This window comes from Drosophila serrata, unplaced genomic scaffold (genome assembly GCF_035046125.1).
Source record: "Drosophila serrata isolate PLE 108 unplaced genomic scaffold, ASM3504612v1 contig_276, whole genome shotgun sequence".
Lineage (NCBI taxonomy): Eukaryota > Metazoa > Arthropoda > Insecta > Diptera > Drosophilidae > Drosophila > Drosophila serrata.
The window spans coordinates 8076732-8092637 of NW_028257174.1; the positions used below are offsets into that span (position 1 = coordinate 8076732).

Consider the following 15906-nt stretch of genomic DNA (forward strand, 5'->3'; position numbering starts at 1 on the left):
GGGGTTGCATTGTTAAAATTGTTAAATTTGATTTTTTTTTTAATTTTAAACTGAGTATGCAGATTTATTAACCTATCAAAAACTATCAAGGGAAAACTTTCCGAATTAAAATTACGGCAGTTTTGGCTGAGTTATGAGATTTTTAAACTTTGATTTGTCGAAAAAAATATTGATAAATGTCGGCTTAAAGAATAATATTATAATTTCAGTCAGAAGATTATAATGCAGTGAAGCAGTCATTTCCGATCCCATAAATCATATATATTCTTGATCAGCATTAAAAGTCGATTCAATATATCTATATTTTAAAGAAACATAAATAGTTCAATTTTTTCAATAAAAAATTAAGCGGTTAAATCGTTAAAATTTTCAAAAAAAATTTATAAATTTTTTTTTTTTTTTTAATTCTGTAGACTTATTAACCTGGTAAAAACTAACAAAGGAACGCTTTCCGAATTAAAATTGAATAATTTTTGACTTAGTTATGACATTTTTAGACTTTGATTAGTGGGCAAAAATTACCATATAAAATTATAAATATTTATTACTAGAATGTGAATATTTTAAGCTTAGTTATGATTTCCGATTTGATCCTATAATTAAATGAAAAACTGCTAAGGTATAAAGCTGCTTCTCAAAGTTAATTCTGTTTCTGGTTCTGTATATTTTTCCCCTTTTTCCATCTTTAATATTTATTTCTAAAAATATACAGATACTTCTGTAATAATGCAGAGCTTAGTATATGTTTGAATAGCATATAAAACATTATTTAAACTTGTGTAATATTTTATTTCCAGAGTCCAGAAAGTAAATCTGGCTTGGAATTCTCCAATGGACCAAGAGGATCCCTCTGCTGGCAGGTGTAAAAATGACTGAATGACTAACTGACTGATAGAGTGGATGACTGACTGATTGATTGTCTGACTGACTGCGTGAATGGATTTAAAAATCATATGGCATTATATTTTTGCATTCGAAAAGGCAATCTCAACAAATCCTTCTCGGCTGTTATCCATCATTGGCAGACTTTCAATTCCAAAATATGTTTGTGTGGCTCAAATATTTACACTTTATTTATAAATCAGTGTAATAACAAGCCATCTATCTGTACATATCTTTCTATATATATATATATATTACATATACTCGTAACCGAAAGCTGCCATGTCCGGGGATATATTCGGTTTCTGGCAAGAGCAAAAAAAAAAAAAAGAAGAATCCAAAGCCAATGCCAAAATAACGGAAAGTTGTGTTCAAAACATTTTCTATTTGCAGTTTTTTATTGGCAGTGTCTGGGCTCTAGTTGCTCCTGCATCCTGGCTAGCTCCTCTTCTCCCCTCTCTCCTGTTTTCTTTCATTTTTTTGTATAGATTTCTCTCTTACTGTGGGTGAAGCAGCAGCAGCAGCACAACATATAAAATAAATAAAAACTTGCCTGTGCCAGAGCTGCTGCTGCTCCTGTCATTTCCCTTCCTTGTACCCTGGATTTTCCCCCTTACTTTCGCCTGGGTGCCCTCGTCTTTTCCCCCTCCCCCTCAGTTTTCCCCCCTTGTCGTCTTGCGCTTTTCAGTTTCCAGTTGCGCTACTGCATTGTCGTAGCGTGTGAGATTTTGTTGTTCAAACACTTTTCGCTGGCTGCGTTCGTTTCTGACGTCTGATGGGCAGCAAACACACACACATAGAGTCTCCGGGGAAAAAAGATGAACTAGTTTACGATTTCATTATTAGTTTGAGCAGGGACAAGAAGGCAGCGAGTCCAGGCACCCAGGAGACCAGAAGACCAGGACTCCCGGAACTGGTAAGCGGCGAAGACGCCATACCACCAATAACATGACTCACACAACTTATTGAAAAAGTTGCTGCAGCAACTTATTAAAAATAAAAATAGAAATATATACAAACAAAAAAAAATAGCTCAACAAGGACTAGGAAAAGGACTAGGCGAGAATAGAAGCAACAGGAGCAGAGACTGCAGTTTGATTTTGGGAAGGATGAGCGCCGGCAATGGCTTCAAATTACCGCTGCCCAGGTTGAAACCGGATTCCGGATTTTGGAATTTCGAAAGTGCTGATAAAATCGAACAGATTGTTGCAATTTCTGGTACATTAGATACATTTTAAAATAGATTTGCAGTATATTCTAAGGGAAATGCTTTAACAATATTTCAGCACAGAGCTTCGTACTCAAATCTTTAACTACTTAACCTAATGCATTTGGCAATGTTTACCTGCATATTATCTTAATCAATAAATATTGGCAATTAATCATTTTGCAATTAGGCCAGCACTGGAGCTGAAAAGTATGCTATAATAAATCACAGTTTGCTTTTGACCGAAACACACACGCATATGTACTTGTATAAATAACAAACAAAACTAACACAAAACCCAATACTGCGGCCAGAGTTTTGGCTAATTCAAAGTCCGAAATCCAAGCCGGAAGTATGGCTAATTGCTCAGTTGAGTAGTTGTGTTGGCCAAGTTAGTTAAATCGAGGAAAGTGCAAGGCAGCAAACTCGAACTCTCTAATGACACCAATCAACATTATTAGTGGCAATTACATGGCGAACACCACCAAAAGCAAAAGGATGTTGGCAATTATCAGCCACCAGGATTGAGTGCCACTAATATACATATATACATATATGTATGTATGTAGTATGATACATACTGTAAATGTACTGAAGAGTGGCGAATAAATATTGAATTAATGCACAAAAGGCTTTAAAGACACCACACTTGCTACTGCATGAACTTTCAGCACTTGCGACTTAGTAACTTAAAGCGGAAGTTGCTTCTACTATATATGTATATATATAAATAAGGATATATACATATAGGTTCTGCAGTGACTCCTGTGATTCGGTTTCTGTTGCTCTTGCTTTTCTGGCGGAAGTTTGTTTCGAGCATATGCATTTATTAAAAGCATAAATATTGAAATATTAAGCTGTGACTGGCACAAACAACGGTATGTAAATATGTACCAACCGCCAGGCACCTAACCACCCACTGCTCATGTGTGTGCCTTAGTACACTGAGAGATTAGTATTCATAAAAGTTATAAAGATTCACCAAAGACTCACTCCCCCATAATAAATCTACCTCTAATGCAAGGTATTATTTACAAAACTATATTATACATTTTACAATTAGCTAGCTTGCATTTGAATTACATTTCTCTCAGTGCATCCAAAGTAAATCCTGCAATTTGCCTTCATATCTCTGTCTATCTCTGTCGCAGTGTGTCTGCTGCTTATTTGCTTAACTAAATGCAACTTGTGAGTTGTCAACACAATGCCAGTTACTTCACCATTGGCTTCCCCCAGATCCTGGGGATCCTGTTGCCTGGTGCCACATCCTTGTGCGCGTTCCTTGAGTTTAGCTCCTTGTCGGTGTTGATAACTAACTTGTTGTTAGGCCTTTGTATTTGAATGTTGGTCAGCTTGGTTTTCCTCGAGGAAAAGCGGCTTGAGCTACAAGCAGACCAGGCCGCAAAGTTGTGAAGGATCTTAAAACTAAGCAGTGCCTGGCCTGTCATTTAACAACACTGACGCTAAACAACACTAACTGCCAATTAGGATCTGCAACTTGCTTAGCAATAACTAGGTAAAAAAAAAACGAAGAATCTCATCAAGGATTAAAGATTTTTAAAAGTTTCAGGCAGAAAAAAAGAGTGCGCTTGTGGAAGCCTTTAAGTTGTACTCATTGCAGAAAGGACATTTGCTCGCGCTGACCAACACTGATGACAAGTGGAATTTTCCTGGCATTTGTCAATACTGATTGTATACATTTTATAGTCCTGCCATACGCGCACTTGATCCCTTCTCTCCCTCCTTCGTTTCAGATGGAACGCGATGGAGAAGACCATAGAGAACTAGGCAGTCAACTCCAAGTCAAACAGTTTGCCTGACATCGATCCAAAGTGGAGTGTTGCCACTATTCCTGCCACAGTCTAGTAGTTGTTGTAGTAAGCTCCTCCGATTCCAGGTGCCCATATCAACGGGCACAAGTTGTTGCCCGGCAAAATATTTGATTTCATTTCAAACGCACCAACCCGAGGTCCTGGGCCTCTCAATACAGGTTTGCTCACGCCCTCTATGTATCTAGTAGTACCATGAAAGCGAAGGCAATGCATGTTGCACCGAAGAAAACTTGGATTTCATTTTATAAACCTACTCAGACAGCAGGATTTACAAGAGATATAAATGGAATTAATTAAGAAGAGCTTGTGAAAAGCAATCATAAACAGTTTAGCCTTTGAATTTAATTAAATTATTAAAGATAGTAAACTGAGATTGCAGTTTAAAGTATTTTCTTTCTCTGCAATTGTCTGAAACAGTCCAGGATTTCTCACATTTCACGAAAACGAGCACTGGCTCACTATTTCTTTACAGTCGGACAGTCATCCGCTCTCTTCTTGCACCTGAAAGGGCACCAGGTAGAGACAGGTGTAGGTGAGTAGATAGGGACAGTAGTTGATGGTGGGTTGGGTAGCTCGCAGCTACCAGTGGTTTTTGCTCTGTGCAATGTGTGCAATGAGTACGAACTTTAAATTGCTTAGAAAAATCAATCTCGTAAAAGTTTTGAGCTCCAGCGTCACTTATGTGCACTCGAGGAGGCAGAGAGTCCTGGTCGGTCGGTCGGTAGAGAGTCAACGAGCCAACGAAAATGTGTGCAGGTTCTGGTGAGGTGGGTGTGTTCGAGGGAGTGTGTGCCTTCTGCTTATTGAGGAACGTGTTCTGCTTTGTATTGTATGTAGTTTTTTTTCAGCTTTGTCCGCTAGGGTCGTGTCCTTTGGCACTGGACGCATCCATTTTGTTTTAGATTCGCTCACAATGCTGCGCATGTAATGAAATCCCGGCAAACTGTAATTCCGCACTGCCTCGCCGCCACCAGTTTTTCCCACTTGAGCGGAGAGCAATGTGCAGGGGACACAAATTGCTAACAAGATAAATGAATCATGCAGCAGCAGCAGCAGCAGAGGAATCACGTTGAGTTGCGCTCCGCTTTTCCGCTTTCAAATTGCGATTACTCACAGGATCCTCGCCTCCCCCCATATGTCCCGATCACGGACGCTGGGGGAGTTGAGCGGTCCCTAATCGATGGCGACAACGACAAGTCAAGCATGCACGGACATGTAATGACAAATTTTGGGCCAACCAATGCACATCGCAACTGTACTTTTGGGAAATTAATGTGGCCAATCCGAAGAGAAATTGAGGTTATGGATGGCTTAAGAAAACATTGAAAATTAATGATAACTATCAAGTAATTGGGAATATATTGCTTTCCTACAGCACAACACACTTTAAATAATTTTTATAGAAATTAGAAAAAAAATTAATTTTTTGACATCTAAATGAAATCCTTCCTATGCCTAAATTGCTTTCTTCTGTAAGCCTATTATATTTTATTATACACTCGTTAGATATTATTTATTTTTTCCAAGTTCTATAGTTATCTACTTTATCCAGATTCCAAAGCTCAAGTGCTCTGTATTTCATTAAGACCAACACAAAAACAAAGTAATGGACGCTGACTATAATAATGATAATAATCATTTTCTGCGGGACTTTTGCATTTGCATTTTCAGTTGGGGAAATTATGTAAGTTATACATATATTTTTGGGGGGTAAAGGATGAAAGGATGGTTACCAAAAACCGCTACTCACCGTAAGTTTTAATTGTAACTCCCTTTTCGAGGATCTCGGTGTTGGCATAGGACGCGGTGCAATAGTATCTGCCGCCCATCTCCACCGACAGCGAGGGAATCATCAAAGCCAAACTCTCGCCGGGCAGCGTTTCCGTGTACATTGGCGGCTGGTTCCGTCCCGTCCTGTGTGTGTGTGGGTGTGGATGCGGTGTGGAAAATTCCGGGAAAAGCGTAGAGAGAAATGGAGGGAAGGCAATGATGGTTGAATGTGTATTAGTAACGAAATAATATGCATTTCAATTGTACGGGTGTCAGTATATATATATGTATATAGAGAGAGATGTATATAAAGGAGTGTGTATTCTCCTTATAATTATTATTATTATTATTATGTTTATGTTTATGTTTATGTTGATGATTATAACAATTGCTGTTGCTGTTAGTAAAGTTTCCCTGCACTTAGCTCTTCTCATTTGCATGCCATTTTCCCCCTCAAATCTCGCTGTGTGTTTGCTGCTACGCATTTTTCCGCTTTTCCCTCAGCTCGTTTACAAATATTTTTCGCATTTCCAGCAAATTTGGCACGGCAACTTTGAATGAGGAAATTCCTTGGGTCTCGTTCTAGCTTCCTTTTTTTTGTTAACCCCGAGTGGCTTTTCGCAATCCAAACAAAAAAACTAAATCGAAACTTAAATTCTCTTTGAAAATATTTCACATTTTATGCGTAATTGATTTCCATTTATTGTACGACGGCCTTTGAATTCAATTAAACCAGGTAAATCTAACAACAATTTGTGGATTTCTGGTGATTTAGTTTTTGTATTTTGTGTTGAAAGAGAAAACAGAAAAATATTTTAGAACCTTAAAGAGACTTTGAAGGGATTAAAAAATGCCAAGAAACACAAATATTAATTGTAATCTTTAATGTAAAAATATAGGTATTTAATCCAAGGTGTCACAAAAGTCAGAGGGGTTCTTAAAACTGCTTATAACAGTGTTGATAATTATTTAACAACATTTTTAATGGAAAATCAAGAAAATCTACCGTGAATTTCTTACTTTAAATTATTTACTACATTAATTTCAGTCAGAAGCATAAAACTTAGTGAAGGAATCATTTCCGACCCAATAAATTATATATATTCCTGATCAGCACTAAATCTGAATCTTTCTAGCTAGCTCCGGCAGAATTTTTTTTTTTTAATTTTAATGTAAAAATTTTTTTTTTAATTTTTTTAAATTTTAATGTAAAAAAAATTAAAAATTTTTTTTTTTTGAGTTTTTCAAGAAAAAGATAAGGGATTACATCGTTAAAATGTTCAAAAATTTTAACTTTTTTACATTTTGTAACTGAGTATGCAGATTAATTAACCTATCAAAAACTACACCGGGAAAACTTTCCGAATTAAAATTAATGCATTTTTGGCTGAGTTTTGAGTTTTTTAAACTCGAAAAAATTGTAACATAAAAATAATGATATATCGATTCATATATCATAGTTTAAGCTTATCTATGATTCGATTACGATTCGAACCTATAATTAAGTATGTTTAAAAATGGGGCACATGATTTCATAAATTAAAGGTACGTTTTTCGTATGTTTAGGAAGATTTTTCATTTACTAAATGTCTTTAAGGCTATTCGATCATTTAAAACAAAGTCAATTAGTTTCTAAATATAAGGGTAATTCTTCTTGAATTATAAACATCATTTAGTCCAGTTTAAGTTTGGTAACTATGTACAGTAGTGACTTGCTACTTTTGGAATTGCACACACACTTACACACATCACATATCAAAGAGTTGGCCGGCAGTTAGCAGCCGTAGCTTCATTCTGGGGATGTTAGAACCAGTTGGGAATCATATGCGCAGACGTACGAGATTTAGATTCAGAAGCATGTAATTCTCTCGGGAGTCATTTCCGACCCCATAACCCATATATATCAACAGGCGAATCTTTCTTGCCATCTCCGGCAGGAACAAATTAAAATTTTTTTTTTTTTTTAATTTTTATAAAGGGTTAGGTTACGTCGTAAAAATTTTTAAAAATTGATAAAAATCGTAATTTTTTACATTTGAAAGTGAGTATGAAGATTTATTAACCTAATAAAAACTAACATCGGAGAACTGTCCGAATTGAAATTAAGGGCTGTTTTGGCTAAGTTATGATATTTTTTAAACTTTGATTTGTGGACTGAAATCGCCATATATATATATATATATATATACATATAAATATAAATGCCAAAATATCCATAAATGTTGATTCAAAGAATGTTAATTCTTCCTTTTATTTAAAAATTTCCTTATCAAATTTCTTGCCCGCAGAAAAAACAAATTCAAGCTCTTTCTAAAGTTTCACGAATAATTACAAATTAATTCGGCAAAAAGGATCTACTTGTGCGTGTTTATCCTTTATGCCAACTAAACACACGTTCCCATTTCCTTGCTCATTTTCCCTTTTGCATTTTCTCAACTATTTCCAGCTACTATATGTTTATGTTACCATAAATAAATACGTCTTAAGTCGCACTGTTTTGTGTATTTTGCGAATTAAAAGCATTACACTGCCTAAGACGGCCAAATTAATGTACTTTCAACACAAAAAAAAAAAAATAAAGTGGTAGTTGTTAATACAAAACTCCTTTTCAAATCCTGCCGGTGGCTATTTCACAGTTTTCGAACTGCTAGGACACCCACCCAACCACCCACCAACCACCACCACGTGCTAATTAATTAAAAAAGTTTCCTTGGTCCACAAACTAAATATGCATAGAGGCGGGTTGGTTATTATTATTATTACGACTTTTGCCAGGCAAAAAGTGAAGGAAAAACAAATACAAAGACCAATATATATACACAGCAAAAACAAGAAGGATACTCGACAGAAAAACAGAAGCTTTACAAAGAACAAGATGAACTTTTTGTTTTTTCCTTTGATTTGATTTTCAGTACAGGAAATTGCAATATTTGGAAAAGCGGCAAAGTCAATGAAAAGCCTCTCCTTGGTTTTTTTGCGGCTGTGGATTTCAATTTTTGACAGTCGTCACTGGCTCCTCGTCTCTTTTTTGTTTTTATTTTTATTTTTCTACTTTTGTTTTTACGACTGTAATTGGTTTTATATATTGCACACGTAGGTGTGTGTCTGTGTGGGGTGTTTGTTTTCGTTTTTCCTTGTTTTTGTGAGAGGACAGGCACAACCTGCGTTCGATTTGCAATTCGCAATTCGCAATTGTTCGCAAAAATGCAAAAACTGAAAAAATAACCATATCCTGGAAAGCGAAGAATGCCGGTGCGGTTTAACAGCGTCCACAATAATAGAGCACTAACGAGTAATTTTTTAAATGTAGTATTAATTAAAAGACTTTATTTGATACAAGAAAACAGTTTGAATTAAAGTGAATGAATAAAATGAATTATTAAATATATAATATAATGAGAGTCGATTTTTAAACAAACTTAAACAAATGAGAGAATGCTCTATCAATCCCTACAATTTTCTTAAAACCTTAAAAATGTGTATAAAAATTGCAAAGATATATTTAATTTAATTTAATTTTTTTAGCACTCAATTAAGTGTAACATTTTTAATCATAATTTGGTAATCCAGTTTGAAGATTTTAAAAGCCTTAACTACCTTTGTATATTCCTCCATATATATTAATTTTCCTCAAATTATTTCTATTTGAAATACTCCTATTGATTATATAGTTTTCACCTCAATTGTGCATAGAATATCGTAATTTCTGCGCGCCCAAAATTATGCTAACAAAAGTTGTCGACGCAGAAAAATTAAAAAAAAAACGAAGAAAATACAAGGATGGAAATGGGAAATTCGTAGGGAGCCCCGAGAGCTTGACGGGCTGAAGACATTGTGCAAAAATTTCGCTGCATATTTGCGTTGGATTTTTAATATTACGCCAAAGAACTGCACAAACACACACACAAATACAGGAAGAAAAAAAAGAATAGAAAGGAAAAGCCAGCATTGGTTTGGGAAAATAAAAGAAAAGCGAGGCGGGTGGCAAACTGTTACGCATACGTAAAAAATCAAAATTTTCCCTATTTCCCTGCCATTTTTCGCAGCTCTTTTTGGGTGGCTTTTCTTTTTTTCTTTTCCCTGTTTTTGTTGATTGTCTCTTTTGGAGGAAAAGAAATAAGAGGGACCATCATGGCTTGGAGCCGCCTTGGGTTTTCATCGGGTTCATAGCAATTTCTACGTTTTTATTGCATTTCTTCTGGGCTTTTAGTTGCGAACAAAGATGTCCTCGTTGCCATTTTCGCTGTTATTGAATACGGAATGAAAAGTCGAGGGAAAACTGCAAGCAGAGTTCTTTCTGTTTGTGTTCACGCTATATTGATCACTTGCCTTTATTATAACTCAATTTTATTTGTTATCCACAAAAGATGAGAATTTCAGTTATTAATAAAGGTTTTTTGCAATTATTTTTATATAAATTAATATGCAATGGGGTATTTTTATACCCTTGAAAGGGTATTCTAATTTCAGTTGGAAGTTGTAACCATGTGATGCGATCATTTCCGACCCTATAAATCATATATATTCTTGATCAGCATCAACAGGCGAATCTTTCTAGATATCACAGGCGGGAAAATAAATTTTTCAAAAATTAAAAAAAAAAAATTTTAGGGGGTTACATCGTTTAAATTTTTAATAATTTGAATTTTTTTTACATTTTAAATTGAGTATGCAGATTTATTAACCTGTCAAAAACTAACGCGGAAAAACTTTCCGAATTGAAATTGAGGCTGTTTTGGCGGAGTTATGAGTTTTTTAAACTATTAATTCAAATGCAATTTAATATAATTCGTAGATAATTTCAAGTTCTTCATCACTTTTTATAATTTCTCCTCTAATTAAAATGTTTTATAAATCTTAAAAATTGGTTTAATTCAACTCCTTTGTAATTCCCTGCTCTCTATTTCCCTCTTTTCTTTACATTTTCCTCAAACTCTTGACCCCTTCAAAAAGCTACCCCATTGAGCATCAAAGGATCGACGACTGGCATTGAAGTTATCCCTCAGGCTAATAGCCCTGAAAATATGTTGCTCAAGAGAGGAAAAAAAAGGAACGAGAAAAAAAATATGGAAAAGAGTCAAGTGAAAAACTGAACGAAAACAAAAAAATGAAACCAAAATCCGGAGAGGCCAAAAGCCGTGGCCAAAAATGCGAGCAATGCCCGGCCGCAGAACTATGCCGAACTTAATCGTTTTAATTAACTTGGGGGCCAGGAATAAACGGAACCATGGATGCTGCAGCTCCAGTTCCCTCTCTCTCTCCACCCCCTATTCTCACCCTCCCCCTCTCTTTGGAAAATGGTGGGGAAAATGGAGGGGATGCTGATGGTGCTGCTGCTGTCGGTTGGTTTTTGGCAGCTTAATTACATTTCGCGCCTGCAAGTATGCAATGCAGTGCGTTACTGGACGCAGGACAAAAGGGGCGGCGGGAACAATGCCCCAGAGCAACGGGAGGGAAAAGCAGTAGGAGTAGGGTTTTCCCCCAACGGAAAAACCAAAAACCGAACCAACACAAAACAATCAAGAGTAGGCAGAAAGCAGGGAAATTTCCGGCTAGAGAGAGAAACTAACCAAGAGTTGCCAGCGTTTTAGAAAATGAGAAATTGCAGTTTGCTTTTGCATTTCCCTGGACAGGGTTGCCAACGCCACCGCAATCATAATTAAAACGGACTGAAAATGATAAATGAAATACGGTCATATTTTATTTACAGGATTGCTAACTTTGCAATAGAAGATAGAAAAATAGGAAAACATTAAATGAAACTTAAGAAAGTCTGGTAGCGGTTTTTTGAAGGTGACTTCAACTACAGAAACAATTATTAAATATTATTTATATAAATATATTTATATAAATAAATGTATTTATATAAATATATTTATATATATATATATATATATATATTTATTTTTAAAAAGAAAATAAAAGAAATTCCCTAAAAACACACAAATTTCCACTCGCTTAAGTTTGAAGAGGAAACAAGGTTAATTGGCACGCAATGGTTGGGCGGAAAGTGTCGCCCCTTCCAGGAGGAGGAACCCTTTTCCATTCCATTCCATTCCAGGGGGGTGCGGGGTGGTAAACGGCCAGGGAACCCCCATCTCCCTCGCTCAGGTGTGAAGCACTCTCCAGGGGGTTAAGGCTGCCCGCAAATTTCTTGAATTTTCCCCAGACCCGGTCAGTCTGCAGAGGCAAATTAATTAACACGATTTCGCTTTTCACACGCAAACGCACACACCTGTACACACACACACACACGCACATACTGAAAAGTCAGGTGGTGGTGTAGGTAAAGATTTCGATCTGAATATTTAACCTAGGAATTCGCATTCACATTTTTCCTTTTTTTTCCATTTGCATTCCCCTTGTGCACGTTTCTCTACAGCATTTTCTTTGCTATTTTTTGTTGTTGTGGTTTTTATTGAGGTTTTTCTTATGAAATTAAATTTTTAAATATATATGTAGTTGTGAATAGTTTATTAATTTCTAAAAGAGGAATAAAAACCTACTGCAACTCCGCCTCTTGCTGCAAGTTCTATTACCAAAATCAGAGCCCCCTTTTTATTCTTATCATTTATAAATAAATATAAATAACAATTTCTTGAGCACTCAAAAAACTATTTCATTGTTAGTAAAACAACTAATAGAGAGGGATATGTATGTATGTGTATGTTGCATGAGGGAGATGTGTGTGTTTTGTGTGCGTGTGTGTGCATTTGTTTTGGATGTCAAAATGGTATATGGAGAATGTCAAATGCCTATTAAAATGCTACTACTGGTGGTAAGTTTTTTGGGCCTGTCAAAATGCAATTTTCTCAATACATCAAGATGAGTTAACAACAAAACAAGAACAAAAAGTCAAACAATTAATCATGCCAAAAAACAACGACATAAAAAGGACGAGGAGCGGGGCGAACAAAAGCTACGAGTCTAGCATTAAATTTTCTCAATAAGAAAATATGCATATATATATTTTTTAATAACCGTCAAAGTCAGGTTTATTTTTTAGTGTTGCTGTTAAACTTTAGCAACGTCTTGAATATTGATTTATAAATATTTCAGTAACTGTCAAAGTCATGTTGTATTTCTTGCAAGAAGGCATTAAGTTGTCATAAAATTAAACTGACATTTTTTGTTGGAAAAAGTCAATTTAATGTTTGAAAATCCAAGTTGCTGTTAAGTTAAGTATTTTTGTAAGGTTCTAATTAAAGTAAAAGTTAGCAGTTCCTTGTAAAGTATCCGTCAGTCACTAGTACTATTGTTTTTGCTATTTATTGATGTTTTTTTTTGTTTGTTTTTATTTGAAGCTATTTGCGGTTGCAGTTGCAGTTACAGTTGCAATTTACTGATTACTGTTGCAGTTGCAGTTAAAGATACTGGTTGCTGTTACTGATGGTTTACTGATTTACTGGAATTCGTAGGTAGCTGATCATTGGCACACTTACTCTTTCTTTCTATTGCCATTGGCATCAAACATTGGATCGTAATTCCTACAATACGATATTCGATATAATTTGTGTGTTTGTGAGTGTTTTCGTGTTGTTGGTGATGTGTTTCATTTTGTGGTGTGTTTTGTGGTGTTTTTTGTGTTGTGTATATTTTTTACATTGATAAATAATAGAAAATAAATTCACCAATCACCGAATGAATGTTTGAGTTAAAAACTTACGGTTTCGGCAGGATGGTATTGTTCAGATTATCCTTCCATTGCAGATCGGCGACCAGAGCCGTGTCGGGTACTGTGGGGCGGCAGGTAAGGATCAAGGACTTGCCCACGGGCTTGCGTTGGACCTCCTGTTTGGGGTATATCTCCAGGATGGGTTTCAGCTCCGCTTGGCTCAGTTCTGCAAATAAAATATAAAGCGAAAGGAGTGGCAATTAGCAAAGGATACACAGAGAGAAATTATCCTCAAACCCAATGGATTATTACGTAAAATAAATTGAAATATAAAACTAAATACAGACTCTACACGATCCATCCTCAATTGAACTCTTGTCATCCATCGGCCTTTGTTTTCTTTCGCTTTATTCGCAGCCTCGCCATTTTCCGAGTGACTCATTTGCACAGGCGAGTAAATTTAAATTAATTTTAATTGCCTTTGCCAGTAAGGCTTTGTGAGCAAAGGACGGACTGATGATGGAGGGACGACCTTTGTAATTTTCGCCTCCGCTCATTATGCACAGAAATCCGCGAGTGTGTGTGTGTGTGTCTCAATTAAATGAAATTATTCCAACGAAAATTCCAAGTGAAAATTCAATCGAATATCACAGATAATTTATGTAGCCATCGCAATGCATTTAATTGAAAATTAGTTGAGTTCTTTCATTAGGAATTTAATATAAATATTTCATGGCAACGCTCATTAGAGAAACAGCGGGTGAGTTTATTATTGAAAATTGGAAAATTTTATATAGACACATAGCAGTCAATGAAGGGGAATTGAAAAATATATACATATATATATCAAAAGTGCTAAGTGCTGTTAAACTTGTCGCAAAAACTGATGTAAATGCACCAAATGAGTGACCAATTAAATATTTCTACTGACATTAATTGAAAATTTTATGGCGAGTGGTCCACAGTTTTATTGCCATTAAAGCTTATGTAAATTATAATGGCACTCGCTCTTAACAAGTTGGGTTTATTGTTACTTGGTTATTTTTAATGACAATTCTCTTTTGGCTGATTGCGGTTTATGGAGGTGTTTTAAATTGGTTGAAAAAAAGAAATGGAAACTAAATTGCAATTTGCACCCACTCTATAGACCAGACATTTCTTACTTACTATATATATATAGATGTATAAACCGGGCCATCTGCTATCCTTTTACTCTCTCTATTCTGTGCCTTTGAAACTTGCTCCATGGCGACTAAAAGTTGGCCATTGTTCATCTAGCTAATTACCGACAATTAAACGCTCATGAAACCCTTTGTTACGAGGTCCTACAAAAGACCAGCCTAGGAGCAGGACTCGCAAGAAGTTTCAACATTTTCCCTCCATCCCATTCCCATTCCCATTACAATTAAAAGCCTTTCTGGCCATTTTCTTTGACATTTTATTGGACAGTCAGTTGCCAAGTTGAAGGGACTGGGGCTAAAGTCAAGGATCTTGCCTGCTTAGTCCTTGCTCCTTTTGGCCAAGTTCAAGTTGAGCACACTGCTTAATGGCCAATGTCTGCACATTTGTTCACCAATTTTATGTGGTCAACATTTGGCTGCAGATTAAAGTGACGCCCAAGGACGGCATTTTCGGGAGCGCTTCAGGGAGATCCTTACACCGGCAGCTGGGATCTGCCTCTCCTTTTTTAATGTGTACCCTTTGGGATTTTTTGAGGGGTATTTTTGGTTTGGAAAGCAAGGATTTTGTAAATATTTGTTCTAGAAAAGCTAAAGATTATATATTTTAAAATATGAATATGTCTGAATTAAGCATTTATCCAGGGTTACTACAGAAATTACTGTGGCTTTGTAATCCTTTACAAATGTTGCTCAAATGTATGCTATAAAATGTCAGTAGCTGTTTTTTTCCTGTCTATAAAGGTATAAGATAAATAAATCATTGAGCTATGGCTAATATTTATCCTGTAGCTTAGAATATATTTAAGCATACAGTGTAAAAATAAATTAATAATAATAATAATTATATAAATTTTTAGAAAATAAGACCAACTTTACCTAAAATTTGATTTCTTAAATATATTATTAAGTTATTGTAGCTTTTCTCACTTCAGTATTATTATTTATTTTAACAAAATCTATTTTCTGTGAAATATACAGAGTTTTAGGGTATCCTTTAACCATATGGTACCCTCTTCCTTATTATTTCTTCTAATAAAATATATATTTTGTAATTTCCAGGATATCCTTTAATCTTATAATTCCATTCTTGGTTGGACTTTATCTTTTTGTCAAGCCGCAGCACACACCCACACAGTCGAGTGCATAAATAATTTAATGTAAACGAATCCTCTCACAGCTGAGTGTGTGTGGGGGTGCCACATGCAACAGAGTGCATTAAACTGGCCCCCGGCCTCAGCCCCGCCCCCACCTTGGTAAAGGGGTATTCCAGAAGGCCGCGGCCCGCGGTTCCATCTGCAGCTCAGGCGAAATTAAATATGAGAAATTTATGCGACGTTGCCTTTTTGCATTGCAATTAATGCAAGCCAACAAAATGGCGCCGCACAACTATCCCGGCAATAAAGAAAAGCGCTGCACAAA

The 15906-nt window shown here is 35.9% G+C and overlaps 1 protein-coding gene across 7 annotated transcripts in view; it reads right to left on the reverse strand.

Annotated features, from left to right (window-relative positions):
• Fas2 (neural cell adhesion molecule fasciclin 2) overlaps window positions 1-15906 on the reverse strand; it is an 86852-nt gene that overhangs the window by 14323 nt on the left and 56623 nt on the right. For 4 of the 7 annotated variants that reach the window (XM_020949552.2, XM_020949550.2, XM_086836125.1 and 1 more), the window contains exons 3-4: window positions 13358-13532; window positions 5672-5835 (exon numbers count right to left, since the gene is read on the reverse strand). In XM_020949552.2, the coding sequence (XP_020805211.1) occupies window positions 5672-5835; window positions 13358-13532 (339 nt within the window). Of the gene's footprint in view, window positions 1-5671; window positions 5836-13133; window positions 13179-13357; window positions 13533-15906 lie in introns of all 7 variants that reach the window. The other 3 variants (XM_020949551.2, XM_020949549.2, XM_020949553.2) reach the window with 1 other exon arrangement.